The sequence below is a fragment of the Fringilla coelebs genome (assembly GCF_963513975.1).
Source record: "Fringilla coelebs genome assembly, chromosome: 3".
Classification (NCBI taxonomy): Eukaryota; Metazoa; Chordata; class Aves; order Passeriformes; family Fringillidae; genus Fringilla; species Fringilla coelebs.
The window spans coordinates 72,733,376-72,752,698 of record NC_140030.1 but is presented as its reverse complement, the minus strand read 5'-3'; the positions used below and the strand labels follow the sequence as shown (position 1 = coordinate 72,752,698).

General features: G+C 41.9%; 1 protein-coding gene across 1 annotated transcript in view; it reads left to right on the top strand.

Annotated features, from left to right (window-relative positions):
• PGBD5 (piggyBac transposable element derived 5) overlaps positions 1 to 19,323 on the top strand; it is a gene marked incomplete at both ends in the record, with an annotated part of 59,604 nt that overhangs the window by 20,320 nt on the left and 19,961 nt on the right. Inside the window, 2 exons of the mRNA XM_084202503.1 lie at positions 5,575 to 6,002; positions 13,790 to 13,924. Of these exons, the coding sequence (XP_084058629.1) occupies positions 5,575 to 6,002; positions 13,790 to 13,924 (563 nt within the window). The remainder of the gene's footprint in view (positions 1 to 5,574; positions 6,003 to 13,789; positions 13,925 to 19,323) is intronic.

The following is a 19,323-nucleotide window of genomic DNA, read 5'->3' as shown; positions in this document are numbered from 1 at the left end:
ATTGAATTCTTGTGCAAGGCAGTCCGTAAAGGAAGCTAAGATTTGTCTATCAAAATAACAGATGCAGATATCTAGTCGCCCAAAATACTGGTCAGAACCACAGTTGGTATATATTAGGATGATGCCTTTGACTTAGCAAAGTAGGCCTGTCACTGAAGCTTTGGTAGCTTTTTCTAATGAAGATGAACAAAAACATGCAGCATAATATCCTAAAAACCTGGGTGCTTCCTACAGGAGAGCAGTCTCTGAAATAAACTGGAATAAAACTCAGAAAAGAAGTGTTAAGTGAACTTACTTCAAGCTGTCTTGACAGGCTTGTTGTAATGCTGTCAAACCAGCTATGGTTTGAGGATGGTCTGATGTACATTTCCAGGCCATTAAGAATAGAGCTGATATGAAGACTGATATTCTGGCAAGTCAGATAAGCTCCAGTGCTTCCAAAGGTTGCGTGAGGAAACTTAGTGTGAACAGAAATTCTGAAAAATATTTACTTGTGAAATATTAAAACATCATTTTTTGTTTTCTTGCTTTTTTTATTTTTTAGCTCTTTATAATGCTCCCTACACATTGAAAAAGATGAGAAATTGTTTTAACTGTCTGTCATGTTTCATTAATTGACACCTTCCATAACGACGTCATGATTTTTTTGACGGATGAGTATTTTCTGACGAAAAGCTTCTGTCAGCATTTTTTTTATGTTCTCTAAATAAGACCCAAAAATCGTGTTGTGCACTTTTGCAAAGGTAACTTGTCAGGAATATAAAACAGTTCTAATTACTTGGACTTAGGAAAAAGGAATTAATTGGCTTTTTAAACCTTGGGTTTTGAGGGCTGTACCATATATTGGAGGAGAAGGTACTTGCCAACGGCCAAAAAAAAAGTTTCTGGATTGATTTTTCTTAGGTTTGTATCAGCATATAATATGCGTAATGTGCTATTCTCATGGGTGGCTATAAATTGTTAGATTTTTCCTCAAAGAAGACAATAAAATTCTAAAATCTTGAGCTGATACTTCTACCATTCCTGTTCCTGATGTGGGAGTACTGGGGTCTGCCAAGCTGTTAATGAAGTTGCATTAATTTCAAAATCAGCTGGATTAGTTCTGCACAAGGGTTTTTTTTAGAAACCATGCAATTTGGGTTATACATAGGGTAATACCTGGGCCTGTCAAGAGTAATGGGATATTTTATTATAGGCCTTGATTGCAGTTTGAATGAGAGCGGAACCTTTTGCACAGCAGAGCAAAAGAACTTTCTTTCACTGCATTTTCTCCTTACATATCTGATTTATCCTGCCCAAAATAATGATGCTTTTGACCTTCTTAAGATTTGTATACTATGTTGTAAGCACTGATAGGTTACAGTATGTTTTGAAACTTTCCGTCTTTTGTCCATCCCTTATTCTGAGTCTGTGAACTCTGAGGTTGGTAATCAGAACAGAAAAAATGGGAAAGGGTACATGAACCTTTTAAAAATGCTCTCAAATTACTTAATTCTGCAAACCAGTTAAGTAAGGGAAGAGCATTTAATTCACTTGGGATTCTTATTTTTTTCTGAATGTTGCTCAGGGAGGAAGACTAGAAAGGGAATGGAGCAGGGGGAAGAATGTGACCAGTGGGGACCCATCCAAGAGAAAAGACCAGAGATTGTAGGACAACGAGCAGGGGCTGCCTGAAGTTCCATCTGAGCTTTTTCTTCGATCGTTCTGGGTGTTGTGCAGTGGGTATGTTTGCTGAGGAGTTGAGTGTGCAGCCTGCTCTCTTTCAGGACAGCAAAGCCAGTGAGGCAGCTGCAGTTTGCCCTGAGCCGAGTTGAGCCACAACGGGCTCTGCAATGCACACGCTCCAGGGGCAAGGGGGCAGCTTTTGCCTCACAGATTGCCAGCACTGACACACAAATGGTTTTTCATGCTTAGTTTTTGCATTTATTTTGAGACTATTCTTACAAATGGAGATGTCTCTTTGTGGGAGACGTTCCTTCTGAGTGCAAAAGAGAAAATGGAACCAACTAGTCAAAATAGCAGTAATGACTTGCAAGGTGGTTGCTGCGGGTTGCACAGGCAAGTTCTTGCTGGCAGACAGAGTGAGGAGGAAGAGGAGCTTGTGTGTGTAGGCTGTATCATAACAGAAGTTGGTTGTTATTTTCCACATCCTGCAAAGTCACTTAGAGCAAGCCCAAAGTTCTGGTGATGGCATGTGTGCTGCCCAATCAGAGGTTACTCAGTAGAGCTCTGTCCCTGTCCTGACTGCACAGAATGCTGGGTCTGGCTGCATGTTCAGACACTCCAAGAGTGCTTGTGCACTTTGTCTCTGTAATTTGTGTTGGAAACCCTGACTGGCTTTTAAAGAAACCCTATGAAAATAAATATATTCTCCATGCAAACAACTCTATAGCAGAAGAGAGAGAAAAATCTGAATTTTACATACAGTCATAATTGTATAATCATTCTGAGAATGGGGAACTAGGCAAACTCACTCTTTCATTTGTCTGAGTAAAGCTTTCAAAGCTAAACAGTGCATGTATGAAACACTGAACTCTTCATATCAGTATTTTCTGGGTAAGTATCATTTCAGTCAATGTAAGAACCCTTTAAAAGTACAAATTAGCTATTTAAGTTCCTTATGCAGACAGTTGGCTCTCTCTATGGGATATATTTGTGTATTTAGAAAGTCATATTTAAATATTTTAGGCTGATCATTAACTATGCAAAACTCAATTCATGTTAAAAATTCAGTTCTTTTCCTACTGAAATTCAATGTCGCTCTTGTTATATTGCATATCAGTAAATTATGAATCAGTTGTGCTCACTTTGCCAATAAAGGCTGTTTTTTAAGACAATGAGATTATACAGGGGCTTTCATAATTTTATTTAATCAACAATTATGTTGATCTTTGAGTCAGAAAGTGATTCAGCTTTTAGAGCTGTGTGGGTTCTGCATGATCAATGAGATACAAAGCTTGTATATTTATTTCAGGAAGGAGAGGAGCTAGCAGGTTCTCTGTGTCTTAAGCAGGACTGCTGGGTAAGGAAGGATTACTGTATCCCATATACCTGTCAAGTTTCCATTATCACTTATCAAGGTAAACTTGTGCAGCTACTGAAAATTTAGTTTTGCCAAAATTGCATTTTTTGTACTTCTGACTGCTCTTACCTCCCTGAAGATGGAGTCCAGCATGTACCTATTGTCCACATCCAAGAGTCTCAAGATATTTCACTTTGTAAGACTTAATTTTTAATGAATTCTTGTTTGCTGTAGACAAGATTTAAAATATTACCCCTACTCCCAGCTTCTGCTTCTGAAGCCATGTATTTAAAAACTATCTCTGTGTGCTACCTGGAAGGTTGCCTGAGCACTGGAGTTGAGTTTGATAGTTACTCAAGATTTCATATAGAACTAGGAATACACTCTGTTCCATGTGTTGTTATTAGAAGGCCATACCTACTGTAGAATATAAAAACTTGGTTTAAGTTATGGGGCAGAATGAAGATACAGAATCATGCATAGAGCATCTTTTGTGAGCTATAACAGTGCTAGCCAGTGCTAGCAGAAAATAAACCTCCTGATCAAAAGAGGAAAACATTTGTTAAGCAGCTCTATTATTGCACTAGCAGTTAAAGTGAAGTAAATATATCTATTCTAGCCCCCCATAGTTTTCACTTGATCATGAAAACCTTTTATCATTTAAACTGAAATTTTCTGTTCTTACAAAACACGGCTTGTCCGAAGCTCTTTCTTCTGGTCTTACAATATAGAGGAGTGTGTTTTCAGCTGAAAGTTTCTCAATCTCACAAATTAAAATTGGAAAGTAATCTTTAAATAGATAGTTTTTATTTTAAAAAATCCAGTTTTGTTTTCTTTTTCAGCATTCTTTGCAATCTGGAGGTTTACTGTTTCAAAGTCTTGTTGTTGTTTCAAAGTCTATTTTTGCTGTCCTTCTAGTAGCTTGAGTTCACCAGAGTGCCCCCAAACATTAAGGCTTAAGAGCAAGTCCAACCACCATATTTGTGTAATTCCTTGTAGTTCTGTTTCATGGAAAATTTCTGCAAGCTGTAATTGTTGCTGAAACTGGGAACACGAACTGAGATACAAGGGGGCTGGAGAACGTGACCTGGGCAACGTGCTAGTGGATCCTTGCGGAGCCAGGTTGTGTGATGGTCAATCCCATGCTCTGATGCAGCTGGGAGAGCTGATGCTGAGATCCAGACAGCCCTGTAGTGCAAGAAAGACTCGCTCTTGTTGGGAAGAACTCCAAATGAGAAGCTGCGTGCCTTCTCCTTTTGATTAGGAAGAGTATTTCAGACAGTCCCAGGGCTGAAGGCTGCTGGACTAAGGTGCAGTATTTCTTGCATCCCGCTCTTGGTTTGGGATTATACCTGTGACATTGTCTTTTTCACAGGGGTGTAGAGCTCCTTTTAAGTGCTCCACTGTCTGCTGGGTTTGAAGAGGCTGCTCAGCTCAGGGAATTGGTTTTTACTGCTTCTGTAGAATAGAGAATGTTCCCTTCCTTCACCTGATAACTAAAACACTACTACGAGATGCAAGCATGAAAACTACTACTTTTGGAAGGGAGCTTGATTAGTTTGTGCGAGGGATTAGAGGAGAGGGGGCTGTAAATACTGGTGTCTGCATCCCTGGTCTTGCGGGTTTGATGTTCCTAATTCCTAAGTTTAGTGTAATCTGGTGTCTGACTGGTTGACCTTGTAACCCTGATGGAGTGCTGCCAGCCCTTAGAGCCTCCTTTTTGTTTTTATCCCCCTCCTCTTATGGAGGAGAAACTGGCAGAGAAGGTGCAAGATCAGTGAAATGCTAGAGTAATTACAGCATGGGACTGCAAGGCTTATTACATTATGGGAGGAAGAGGACCACTGCATGCATTATAGTGCCAAAAATATTCCCTGTGAAGTGGGGCAGTGACACTAGCCACATGGTAGCTGTGACTTGTTCTGGTAATGTGCTTTCTTGGGGATATCAGAGCGCAGGATAAAACTCCAATGTGGTGGCAGAGGCACAAAACTCAAAACCACTGACCTCTATGTGACTCTGTGTGGAGCTGGGGCAGATATGAAAGTCACAGAATTATGACAATGAGCTAGGTAGGAATGAGAGATGCAGGAGGAAAGGTGTGATCAGGTTATAGAGCCTAGGAATTATGTCATCTGGGATGAGGGCAGTGCTGTCTCTGGAGAACTTACATTGTCCTTCTGGGCTGTTTGGAGGAAGGCACTGCTTTGACATGCATATGGACAAATAAAACACTATCCAGAAAGAGTCCAAAACAGCTGCTGGGGATAAAAGTTGCAGATAATGTGTAAGTAGAGAAATAAAGTGCCTGCTTGTCACACAGGCCTGCATGCTGCAAAGTAATGAGTGCGCAGAGCAGAGGTAGAAACGTTTTGGAGTGTACTGTATCATATCCTATATGGGGAGGGGAAGTTTCCTGGTGAAGTCTGCCAGGCAATGGGTAACATTCCATCATTTTTGTCTGAGAAAAATTGATCATGCTTTTAATTTCTGGTATTGGATGTGCCTTGTGGTGATCCGGAATGTGCCTGTCTTTCCTTCTTTTATCCTAGGTCCAACACGAAAAATGCCCCTGACTGCCAGTGCCATGGACTTTTTTCAGCTCTTTGTCCCTGACAATGTACTAAAGAATATGGTGGTCCAAACCAACATGTATGCAAAGAAATACCAGGAGAGGTTTGGTAGTGACGATGCCTGGATTGACGTCACCTTGACAGAAATGAAGGCCTTCTTAGGCTACATGATATCAACCAGCATCCACCACTGTGAGTCTGTTCTCAGCATCTGGAGCAGCGGCTTCTACAGCAACAAGAGCATTGCACTTATCATGACACAATCAAGGTTTGAGAAGATTCTGAAGTACTTCCACATTGTGGCCTTCCGCTCGAGCCAGACAACGCATAGCCTCTACAAAATCCAGCCTTTTCTGGACTCTCTGCAGAATGGCTTTGACTCTGCTTTCAGACCTTCACAAGCCCAGGTAAGAGTTAAACTGTTGGCAGGGAACATCTGACCTGTGCATTCCGGTTGTCTCACTGGGACAGAAAGTGCACAGCACAGCTGCCTGGGGAAAACTGGGGCTTCCCAGACTGAATCTGTGCCACAGTGTCTCCATGAAGCAAGAGAGAAAGCAGCACTGTCCTGTGCGAGTGCTCATCAGGGTCTGTCAGTGCAGGCACCAAAGAGGTTTCAGTGGGAATGGTGCTCTCTGAGCTGGACCTGTTTGCTTTAGTGACCTGGACGAGCCTGGACACTTCTCAGTGAGGCTGGCACTAGGTTTTGCTATCCTGAGAATGGGAGGTTGCAGGTTGTGCAAGGGTAGAAGGGGCAGAGCTGGTGCAGCTGGGCTGGAGGGAAGCAGGCTGAGTGGGATGGAGGAGTTGAATTTGCTACGGTGGCTGTCCCTGACCTTAGCAGTAGGTGCTTGCTGTATGGTCCAGTAACACTGCTGCTTTCTCATGACTGGAAAGGGGGACAGGTGAAAATCTTTTAATATTCATCATAATCTATTTAAACTTCATTCAATACAAATTATCTGCTTTTGAAGCTGTTGCTACTGGTCGTGTTCAGAAATCCAGAAAGAAAAAGGAATAAGCATGAAATATGTTACTGCTTGATATAACTTTTCAATCAATTCTCTATTTCCAGAATATAAATATTTCACTTAAGCATTTGGAAAGGGTGTTGCGTCCATAGTGCTCTTCTTCTTCCTCTTTCCCTTCTGAAGCATCCAATTTTTGCCCACTGCACAAAATTAATGAAGGCATAGATGCTACACATCCATTGAAGTGTGCCTAAAATAAATGGCAAGTGATTACAGTTTATTTTATAGACAATAAAAATCATACCTATATAACCCATGAGAGCACAGCTGCCTAAAAAGCTGTTAAGGTAGAGAAGGGAGGAGGGAAGAGTGTTCTCACTAAGCTATGCAAGGTATGTTTCCATTAAGACAAAACAGGCAATGAGAAACATTGAATTGTTGGGACTGAGCGCCCTTAAAGATATGAAATCTAATCCTTATGGCTGCTGACTTCAATGGGCAGAAGATAGAGGCTTCAGTAATTGATCACTGTGTCTAATGCAAATGCTTATAATGGTGTGCTGTGGCACACACTGTGAGTGCAAATCCATTAAGGGATAAGATTTTATTTGCATGTATATCCTTTTTCCCATTCCCCATCACGAGTAAGGCTTGAGAACTGAATTGACAAAATCACAGCACCCTGTTTGCAGTGGCGAAACATCTAAATCTTCAAAATATATTATTATCCTGAGCTTGGTAAGGAGATGCTACTTAAAAAAAAATAGGGGGGAAGAAGTAGAGACAGCCTAAATTTCTTCCTTCCTCCTCCACTTCTCTGCTCCTTTGTCAGTGTTTACGTCAGTGATTTCTGTGCAGCATGTTTCAGTGATATTGAGTGGAACAAAAAGCACTAAAATACAGCTTCAAAAATAACCCTGTGAGAAAGAATAAGGTTTTGAATCTGTTTTTAAAAATACCCTAGTGTACCTCCAGTAGGCTTCTGGGGGATGTTCCAGGCCTCCTTCTAAAAGGAGCCTTGTGCGTGACATCCTCCTGGGTGCCATCAATCAGGGCAGCACACTACTTGTCTCAAGAGATGAGGACCCCATCTGCTCAAAACAGCAGGAAAGACCTCTCCCTGCAAATTGTCTTGAATGCAGACTGCAGTAAACATCAAACCCAGAATGCCCAGAAAGAATTAAAAATAATAAGTCAGTCGCACAGAACCAAATGGAAAGATTAGAGGGAAAAAACACTTAGATGGGCTTTTGGAAGTTCTGCCTCTGAAAGCCAGCTGGACAGGAGGGCCCAGGTTTCTGTGATCAGTGATACCTGAAATCTCAAGTTCAGAATGGATTTGTTGCTTAAGGTACATCTGTATCTTAAACATGAAACTTGTGGTACCTGGGTGGCTTGTTGCTGACCCACAAGCTTTATGCTACTTTCTTTTAAGTGGCATCAAACAGCTAAATCACAGTTCCTGTTGAATGCAGCAGGGCTGTTTGGGCTTATGGGTAGGCTTATTACTGACTTTTTTTCCTCTGGCAGTGTGGACTCAGAGAGCACAGATTAGGAAGATGCCATGTTCAACTCACCCCTATGGACAGAGCAGGGACAATCTGCATCCAGCAGGCAGTGAAACATCTGCCTTCACAGTTATTTCTTCTATAGATTTGATCTTTTCTTTTTTGAGAGCTAAAAAAGATTCTTCAAGTGGAATTTCTGTCAGAAAATATTTAGGTTTTTTTTTTTCTTGTCTGTGAACCCTCCCCCCACCCAAATGTGCCTGTAAAAATAACACCACAGTTGCTATGAAAGGAAACAGGGAGAAAGAACTATGCCAGTATACCAAAACAAAGAAGACAATCTAGTGAATTATAATTATTTTGCTAAATATACTGAGCCAACAAAAGGAAATAATTGCTCTCCAGCTTATGAAGGAATTGAAAGTCCAGAACATTTTAATTGTGCATCAGCAGTGCTAGCTGTAGTTTCTGAAGTTAAAAAAATGGTGTCCTGACCTAGATTGGTAAAAAAAAAATGACAGGAATACTCTCTGCATCTTATCCCTCCTCAGTATCATCTGTATAAATAAACACTGCCTCTACCTGAGCAACAAGAGGTGGTGATTTGGGTCTGTTCTAGTTAGCAGTGTTATTTCTTTGCTACTTAGCTCTGTAGCTGTGCTACTGTCTGCAAGCCTGAAGGCAGGGAGGATGCCCTGCCTGCACTCGGGAGGTATAGAGCAACAAATTCAAGGGTACTCACCTGCCAAGGATATACACTGAATTCCAGAAACCAGAGGAGTTCAGGGAAAATAACATCACTGCTCAAATATCCTTCTGTGCCTGCTGAGTGTTTATATGCTCATCAGCAGGATGTGGCTAGACAGGATTGCTGTCTCTGGCTGCCCCTGACTGGTGTGGGAGAGGTGAGGAGCATAACTCCAGGTTCTCTCTGCTTCCCTCTCCCTCTAAAGTACCTTCTCTTTGATAGTTTGGAACCAAACAGTTTTGCATCTGCCCAGTGAAATATCAGCTGGGAACAGTCACCAGCAGGAGTGAGTCCCCTGGCAAAAAGAGAGATGTAAGTCCAACCTCTTGCTCCAAGGGCACGGTGCTCAACTTTGGCCAATTACTGGGCAGCTTCTTTGTGTTTCACTCGTGGTGGTATCATAGGGTACAGCTAAGCAGTTTCAACATAGCTCTTCCAAACCAGCTCACAGCTTTAGGTGACAGCCTCTTTGAAAACACAGGGGGGGCAAAAACAGGCTGGTCAACCTGCTTTTCTGTCCTCATGCTTAAATGTTAATTTGATATTGGGTATTTCCAAATTTTAAGACCTTGCTTGTGCTGTACCTCTATATTTCAGATTTCCTGTTCTCAGAATGATTCTTTAGGAGTTGAGGGTGCTGGTCCCAAATGTCAATCATTCTATCTTAGAGCTTCTGTGAGTGTGACACAAATACATAAATATTCAGAGAATGCTGGCCAAGTATAAGACATTGAGCAAGAGAAAGATGGACAGAGAAGCAGTAGGAATGTTTAGTTGCAAAGTAAATTTCTGATGTCCTGTAGCTCTTGGCCAGTTGATCCTTTCGTGATGCCAGATTTTAGGGAGAGTTTGGCAAAAGAAAATGAGGAAGCTTCATTGCTATTTTAAAATTACCTAATGGTAATGGAGTGCTGTAAGAACTGACTTTCTGTTTTTTAAGAGGATTGATTGATGACTGAACAAATGGGCAGAGGAGCATGGAATCATGGTTCCACTGGAAGTCAGAGTTAACCTTTGAATGATGGTAGAGAGAAGCTGTAAATGTGGATAGGCCAAGCAGGATTTCAAAAATGAGAAGAGAAAGAATCTGTCTGATATACTTGATATACTAGAGAGGGACTACGATAGAGAAATAAAGTGATGTGGTCAGTGTGATGGACTAGGAAAATGGCTTTCCAGCAGCAGTCTGTAGAAGAAGAATGCCTTATGTTGAGTAAAACTGTTGCAGGATGATTGAGGAGTTTGGATGTAAACTTGTCTGGTTGGGTGGGTTGTTACTCTAAAATGAGTGCCATTTTAGTGCTCTTACTCAGAAAGCGTGGAAAATGCAGACATTGCCTGGCTGAGGAGATTTTGCAAGTAGGAGGTAACGACTGACATTCAGATTCACTAGCCAGTGATATCTGCAGCAGGATGAGAGGGACATCTGCAATGACCAAAAAAGGAAATACTGAGGGGTTCTTAAGGGAAGGGAGATACTCTCAAATGCAACATAATGGAATCAGAAATGGCAGCTAGATATGCAAGCAGAGATGTCAGACACCAGCAAGAGAATTTAGATTAGACAGGAGGAGCTTTGGAGCAGGGAGGCAGAAGCATGTGCTACCCTTGCAGGAGGAATGACTTATTGTGCATCCAGACACAGTTGCCAAGGGGCCTCTGCAACTGGATAGTACCCACCAAAAGCCAGAGACTGGGCAAGCTGAGGCAGCTTCTCCAAGAGACAGGCTGAAGAGACAGCCTGTGTTGTGGATGGCCATGGAGCTCAGGGGAAGATGTTTCCTGGATATGTTGGTTTATTATCTAAGTGTATGCAGTCCAGGAGTTCCAAGTACAAAAGACTTAGTGATTCAGGTCTCCTGACTGTGGCTGTTTCGTTTTGTGAGTGAAAGATGTGAGATGGAGCAATTGATGGAGTCCCATCTTGGAATCTTGCCTTTGCAACATTTGGAGTGCAAATACATATTGGGGGAAAAACAAAGTGTGAAAGTTTGGCAGGTAGATCTATCAGGGATAAGGATTACTATAAAGAAGGAAAGGGAAAGGGAAAGGAGAAGGATAGCAGTGGGGGAGCAAAGCAATTAGATGAAGAGCTTCTGAAATCTGAACAGAACTGGGAATTTGAGAGAAGAAAATGGGGATGATTTCTATGAAGAAATCCACAAACTGTCTTGCATCATAGGAAATCAGAATAGGAAGGGGGGAGCGCTTGGGGAGTGAGAAAAAGATGGTGAAGAGGCGGCCAGGAATATGTGTAGGAGTAATTAAGCCTGAAAGTAGATTTTTATCAAGGAAGATGAGAAGCAGGAAAGAATATGCCATGGGGGCAGTAAGCTCACTCCTGTAAAAGTGTGTATTGCAGCAACAGCAAGAATGGGGGGTAGAGAGGGAGCAAATATAATTTTGCATGGGGATTTGGCAAACAGATGGATTTGAGACAGGAAAAGCAGGGAGACTGAGAATACAGGAGGGTGAACAAACTAATAGGAATGGCCAGTAGCAGCAGTACTAACTTTAGTCCTGAAAACACCATGTCAGTGCCAGGGTCAGGCACAGCCCATACAGTGCCTTCCTTGCAAAGTTCTTTACAGCTGTTGAAGCAGTGGTTGCATGTGGAGGGGTGAAAACCCCTTGTCCCCCACTCTCTGAAGGAAGCTCCAAGATTTTCAGTTCATTTTCCTTGCCTGTCCACATTTTGTCTTTGCAGTGACAGCAGATCTTTCCCATTTCACATTTTTATTTTTATTCCCTCTTCACAAAAGTTGAGTTGGAACTTACGGAGAAATTACTTACATTCAGTACAGAGGAACAAAGGAGGGAAGACATGGCTGAGCATGGGCAGGAAGAAAAGGAAGATGGAGAGAGGTTTTAAATATTCAGATTTGCTTTCTAGATGTAAGGCTGACAGGCCTTACTGTGTCATAGAAGGCAGAAAGAGTGTGAAGGGTAAACAGGATGCAGTGGAGTTGCTGCAAGGAGAGTTGATGCTGTGGTGCAGAGGGAAAGGAGCTAATGGCAGGGGGTATAAGATGTCCTAAGGTGATGCTTATACAGCCTTTTTTTTCTGCTGCTCTCCACCCTACAGCAGGGGAGATTATAACAGTGGAACCACACCACTCAATGGGATCTAGCAGGTAAGAGAGCCTTTCCAGAAGCTGAGAAATTCTTAACCATGTATCTGACCCTATCCCAAGGATGTGTTCCTTCCATCTGCACTTGAGAAGCAGAAAGGCAAAAGCAAATGAGGGCAAGTTCAATGTTTGCAAAATGCTGTTCAGAATCCTCTGAGGCAGAAGCGTGAAATGCCCCAGGTGGCCTTTAGATAGGGAGGGTTGTGTTCTGTGTGGACCTTGAGAGAGGAAGATTTGGCTTCAGTGGGGAAACAGGGCAGCTGCAGCTGGAAGAACAAATAGCTTTGTGTGCAGCTCTTCTTGCTCACATCTGCATTTTGGTGTATAATTTGAACATTTTGCAAGAGTGCTTTCAGATGGTCCTGTGAATGTTTCATGAGTTAAGAAGTGGAGTGCGTATAAATGACAGTGTGCAGCCATCACTGCGTGGGGAGGGCACAGGTGCGTATTCTGGGCTGACAGAGTGATGTTCAGCAAACATCTTGTGTTCAGGAGGCAAGCAGCTGCTCATCTCTGGTGCTTAACTGCTCACCCACCACATCTCTCCTACAAGTGTCACTCCTAGGTTTAGTGCGGCTTTGTTCTCATTTCCGCCACTGACTGCACGGATGTGCACAAAAGTAGCACACATGCAGGTGGGGAAAGGCTTTGTCTGAGGGTGGGAGCCTCTGCATGCCTGTATCTGAGCCTGTCTCCTGGAGGGATGGTCACTGGGAAAGAACAGACTCCTTTAAATTATAACCCATCTGACTATTTTGCACGTCTTTACAAGGGTATGAATCATGGTCTGCTGGGACTGCTTTCCCCACACGTACAAGGAGGGGAGCCTGCAGTGACTTGCTCTGATTTAGGTGTATGTGTCTGAATTTGGCCAGCATTCATCACCTCAGACCTTTCAACAGTTAGCAAGTCTTTGTACTTTCACAAGTGGCTTGCTAAACAACTTGCACATTGTGCGCTCAGGTGTGTGTATGTTATGCACAGCTGCCTGTGAGCTGTGGGGAGCTACTAGTACTTTTCTATAGGTGAGTTCCACAGTGTGATACCTAGCAGTATCACACTTCAGTTTTGCTGCTAAATTAATGGAAAGAAGTGTAACAAAACAGTTTGGGAAACAGGGAACCACTTACATCATCTGAATGCAGAATGCAGAAACTGCTTCATTTTCACAGGTCTTCGTTACTTGCTCCAGTCTGTCTTATCTTTTTCTACTCCTGCCTCTGGTGGTTTAATCTTGCCTAATTTCATCAATTTTTTCAGCTCCTGAGGTAAGAGAGACTTCCCTAAAGCTGCTGCTGCTAGGAAAAATATTTTCTGTCTTTTCAGCACCTCCTCAAGTGGCAGCAGAAAGCATCTTTTTCTCACTTCTCTCTCTCTTTATCATGTGTTTTCCTTTGCTATTACCAAGGAATGTACTTTACAACAAATTGTAAAGTATGGGGGATGTTTGGGTAGAAGACATTCTGCCAAACAATATGAAGCTTATGAAGAAGCATGGAGAAGGATGCTGCTAAAAATCCACTCTCCCTGCCCCATCCCCTGCATCATTTTGGAGGGATGTTGAACTGTAGCAGATAGTAAGAAGTGAGAGCTGTGCCTTGCAATGTTTGTAAGTTACATGTAGAGCAGCTATCCGTAATGGGGTGTGCTTGGCCAGGCTTTGGTTTTTGTTGGATGGTAGCATCAAAAAAAAAAAAGAGTTTGATTCTCTGTTTGGGGTGATGCACACAAGCACAGTGCAAGGGTTGTATTTCCTTGAAAGCAATTAAAGCACTTTTTTTTAGCAATCATGTATTCTTCCATTTCTTTCCCTGCCTCTTTTCTTGCCACTTGCAGGTACTACATGAGCCCCTGATAGATGAGGATCCTGTTTTCATTGCGACCTGTACAGAGAGGGAGCTGCGCAAGAGGAAAAAGAGGAAATTCAGTCTTTGGGTTCGGCAGTGCTCATCCACTGGTTTCATCTGCCAGGTGGGTTTTACCTCTTCAGATGTCTTCATTCAGTTCCAGCAGGTCCTTAAATGTATTGCAGGACCAAAGGTAACAGTCGCTTCTCTTGGTTACCTGGCTGGGGGCTGCAGTCTGAATGCAGGAGGCTTCTGACTCCTGTGGATGTGAGATGTGACAGACAATGATGACAAGTTCCTGATGCTTTGTTTGCTGTATGATTTAACTGAGAGTTTCTGCCTCTAATGCTGTCCATCTGGCTGCCAGCCTTTCGCTAATTAGATTGAAATGCAGTTAAAAGGTCTGTCTGTTTGTATATCCTAAGTTTATCTAAATGTCTAGGTACTGTGACTTATGTAATTTAGAATGAGTCAGATTTTTTTCTCTATAACACTGCACCTGTGATAGCCAGCAGCATCCAATAGACTAAATCAATATGGTACCAAGATGTCAATTTTTCTGTGAGAAACATATTAGTGGGGGCCCCTATTACACATCTTCTCACACCTCTACCTCTCAATCAAAGAAATAAAATCTGATGTGACTTCAAGGTGAGATATCAGCTGGAGTGAGAGACATGTTAAAGGGTTTGTTTGTATTGTTGTAAGGCATTGGGAACATCTTCTCAAATTCTCAGATTCCCCAACAGCTGATGTATTTTGAGAGCCCTTGAAAAATCTGGTCATTTATTTTGATGCTTAGAGGTGAGGGGGCAGATGTTTTCTGATATTTCTTTCTTCCAAGAGCTCCTGTGAAAACGTTGCATCCCATGTGTTCCAGAGTGGAGGTACAGAGGTAGGATGTGCGCACCACTTGCTAAGGCTGAATACATGTCAGAACAGGGCCTGTGGATTTGCTGCAGTTGAACATTGGTTCAGAGCAGGATTTGGCTGGTGAATCATTATGACTGTTTGAGTAGCTGTGCAGGAAAAGAGGCTCACTGGGAACACGGGTTTGTGTTTTCAGCAATGCTGTTCACTCTGAGAAGAAATTTAGGATCCTACCTCTTCCATCTAGGTTTTAAAGCAACTATTTTGTCTGATACAAAATAGACTCACCTTGTGAAGCATCCTTGGAAGTTTCTGCTCTCAAAGCTCTTGGAAAGTAATTTGCCATATAGAAGCAGTGTCTTTGATCTCCAAGGAGAGCTTCACCAGTCCTACATGCAGTTTATTACTGAAGTGGGTACAGCGAGCACAAAGTCTGCTCATCTCTTGCCACACTCCCCCCAGCCAACTGCCACAAAACTAATAAGTCTTCAGACATGCCAGAGGTTTCAGATTCTGAGCCATAATTATGTTGCACCTCCTGTCCTGTCCACTGAGAGACTAAATTAATGGAATGTCAAATTAAACAGAATAGATGCTCAGCACCACCCTAATCCTCCCACTCCCTTAATGAATTAGATGCTCATGCTTCACTTGCATCCGGATGACGTCCAGGATTATCTTACCAGCTGCCTTCTATTTTCATTCCTTGACTTGGCTGTCATTATCAACATGCTGAAATGACTGGGTGAAAGGGACCTTAGGGGCCAGTGAAAAAGACTATACCTTTATGCTAAAATGGAAAAACCTGATCTGGGGAGGATGGGCAACTTCAATTATGATATGATTGAAATGCTATGTTCATTTATGTGTCACACTTACAAGCAGTTTTGTGGAATCCAAAGCATTTTGGTAGTTATTTGGTGTATTTAGAGTATTAAAATAGAGGTTTTGAATTTTTTTGCCTGTGTTAAACAAAGGGAGAAAATCGATCTAAACCAGAAATAAATCCAATGCTTTTCCCTTCATGTACACACCTTTCCATCTATCTCTTGTGAAGCTGCTATCATGAAAAAAGGACTTTTTTTCTGATAGTTAAGGACTGACTTGTCTATCACCTGCCACCTGTTAGGAAAACCTTAAAAATATGCATATTTTGTAATACTGTCTGGGTGAATTCCCTCCCTCACAGCATCCACATGATGACATTGAGGTCCTTTTGTTAAAGATAAAATAGGACTACCATCACGTTATAAATCAGGATCATTCAGTTTCAAAAATCTGAGTAATATGTATCTGTAAAAGGTAGGCCCAGACAGAAGAGAGGAGGGACCTATATATGACTGGTTTTCAGGGACAGAAGGAACATCAAGAAGTCTTTGATGCTTCTGGCCAAAAACAATGTCCTCCAATCCTGAATTAAACCTGGTGTTAAAAAAAAATCCATCTGAGGAGACATCTTAGCTTTCCCAGTGTTCTGCTTTTCCTACGATGAAAAAGATTGGTTGGCTTTTCCCAATGAAAAATGGATATGCCACATGCTGAGTTACTGAGTTGGCAGCTCCCAGGTCAGTTGTTATTATTAGTCATTTCAAGTCTTTGTCTCTTCAAATTCCTGTTCCTACTTGTTCTTGTGAACAAAACTTTGAATCAAATTTTTGGATATGGTAAACACTTCTTTTTGATGGCTCATCATTTACTTTTTTTAAGGAAATGGTGTTTGGTTAAAAATCTAGCCCAAATGGCATAAAGCTCAAGTGCTGCTTGTGGACATAAGAAGGCTTATATATTCATAATATAAATAATGTATGAATATTAGACTACTTTTCTGTCTTCTGTACTCCAGATAACTTGACTGCACCCTGACAGTTAATTGTTTTAAGATGGATGCACAATTTCAGATTATATCTCTGCTTCAGAAAATCTCAAGCAGAGCGTCTTGTTGCAGTGAATAGCTTTGTTGGCTGAGCATCTCTTCACGGTCAGCTGGCCAAGTGGGAACATGCAGGAAGGACACATTATTCAAACAATGGAAATATATGTCTGCCGCAGTTGGGAACACGAACAAAACATCTCAGAGGGCTCAGAAGGGCTCCAGGAGAGCTGACTTTGGCAAAGTAGATGGCAAAACTGCCCTGATATTGTTGCCTTTTTCATCTGCCCGTGACACTGGACATCAAGGTGGCAGCAGCTGCTGTGGGAGAGGGCTTGGGCCTTCTCATTTCTTTCTCTCTAGTTCAGGGGGAGCAGCAAACACAGCTTGCAGGACTTTAGGTGTCCCTCTCTGCTCCATCCTCTCTTTGCTTTTCTTCTTTCTTTCCAATCTATTTCCCTACTTACCACTGAGACAATTTTAAAACCAATATTTTAATGTCTTGATTGCTGTTTAAATTATTGAAGTAGCTTAGAAGTCTTCCTTACAGTATTTGCTTAGAGTATATTTAAATAGTAAGTCATGCTATTTAAATCAAAACTGCAGCTGTGTCAGTTTTTTTGTGAGTTCTTATTTCTTTTTCTCTGAAAATCTGGAACACTTGATTATAGAAATGGTTCATAAATATGATTGGTAGGACTATTTCTCATTTTAGATATAGCAATATTGCTCATCAAAAAATGATGAAAAAAATTCCTTACCAGGGCTAGTTATTTTCTCCTGGTGTGACATATGCTCTCTCTTTGCACTTCTTGGGTGGCTCAAAAGGAATGATCATGGTTATGAGTAACTGTTACTAAGTGATTCCTAATCCTTGCATAGCTCCTCCTGCACAAGAAGGTTTTCTGATCATTTTGCCAGAGAAGGAAGCACATGATGTCGGTGAACGCCAGCACATGGAGAGCTGGCAGAACAAGGTATTCCCATCATGCTTCATCCTGAAGCGCAGACCCATAGCCCAAATGTAACCCTCAGACAGTCCCTGACCCAAAGAGCCATCAATTAACAAGATGAAAGACAGTACTTAGATGGTGGAGAGCACTGCAAAGGGACGGCAATATTAATCACTCTGATAGGCAGTAATGGAATTAACTCATCAACATTATTATTTGCTTTAAAAGCTGGTATCATGGTGAGGGAAAAATTAGTTTATGGATGTGTATATCCTTTCCTATTCACTGAGATTAATTTTATTTTCTGAGGCTATACTGGAGACTTTTCCCTTCCCACACCTCCTTCCTGCCCCCGAATATATGGGCTCTGCACTTGCATTTATTCCCTGGCAGAAAATTCTTGCAATAATGCATTTCATTTTCACTTAATATGCCTGTGAAATTTGTTACTCAGATTTATGATGCCCTTTAGGTCCTTGTGCTGGGACTGACTTTGAGTTTCCACCTTCCACGGCTTCCCATGAAGTGATGAGTCAGAACAGAGTAAGGAAAAGTACTGTGTCTCTGCATCTTAAGTCTTTCCATGGTCCTGAAGACACAGTGATTTGCATGACAGCCATGTTTGAAGAGTGAAACCTGGATCAGGGTAGCCCCTGCCTGAGAGGGTGAGAAAGAGCAGCATTCTCAGTGAAGGGAGATGTCTGAGGTTGCTCCACAGATCAGTGGCAGAGCTCTCAGTGGCAGCAAAAGAAACCTCCAAACAATGTAAACACCATGCTTCTATGGTATATGCTGTTGTTCATGTGAGACAAGGTAGCTACAGCCAGCTTGAATACTTCATAACCCCATTGATGTTACAGAGTAAGAACTTCCAGAATTTAGAGGAACTGAGATTGTGCCCCAAAGAATTTGTAATTTCACAACACACCACATAAGTGCATTCAGTCAATGGGAAAGGGAGGGGTAAATAAACCTGGAGTCAGTTTTGTTTTCAAGGTCAGAGTTGCAGGAGAGTTGGCCATCTGTGCACTTGTTTAATAAGCTGCTCAGAAATGTTGGTTTTTCAGCCTATTTAAGTTCTGTTTAGAGATTAGTCTGAGCCCTTGCATTTCTTTAAACAGGGCCCTGATAATTCCTCTATTGCTAGAACAGTTTCATCTGGAACACACAGATGTAGCAGCTGCTTTGAGGAGGTTCTCAAGGTCAGGCTTTGTCTGTGAGGGGATCCCAGGAAATCTGATCACCTTCGTCAGCCACTGGTGGCTGGAAAATCCTATCCACTTTCTTCCTCTGGCTCCCACTCAGCTCTGGCTTTTTAAGGCATGTGTTTCTGTAATGTCAGCATCTGAGAATCCCAGATCTCAGTTAAAAGTCAATTATCCTCTTGCTCACCAGTGTTAAACTGGAAAGACCTTTTTGCAAATGTGTTAGGGCCAGTCCTATTCATTTTTGTGGACTTTACAATCTTACCATGTTTCTAAATGAATAGGAAACCAAACCTAAATGTGATCTAATGCAAATGTGACCTAAATGTGATCTGTTGCAGCTTACATACAGTCTTAGTGTCTATTTTCAAGTGTGAGTGAAAGTTATTCTTAGTTCCTATCTGAGCTGCTTGGAGTTTATGACAATATAACTACCTGTATAGTTGTGTCCCTTCTGTAGCTGTTCTCAGTGCAGCTTTGCTTGGGGAAGGAGACATAAAGCACCAGAGCCTCCTGTTTTGTGCACTTAATAGGTTTGCTGTAGGAATGCTCCTTATGAATCCCATCCCTTTCTGCGGGTGCAATAAGCAGAACTAAAAAAATCCCTGCCCCGGAAAGTTTAGGA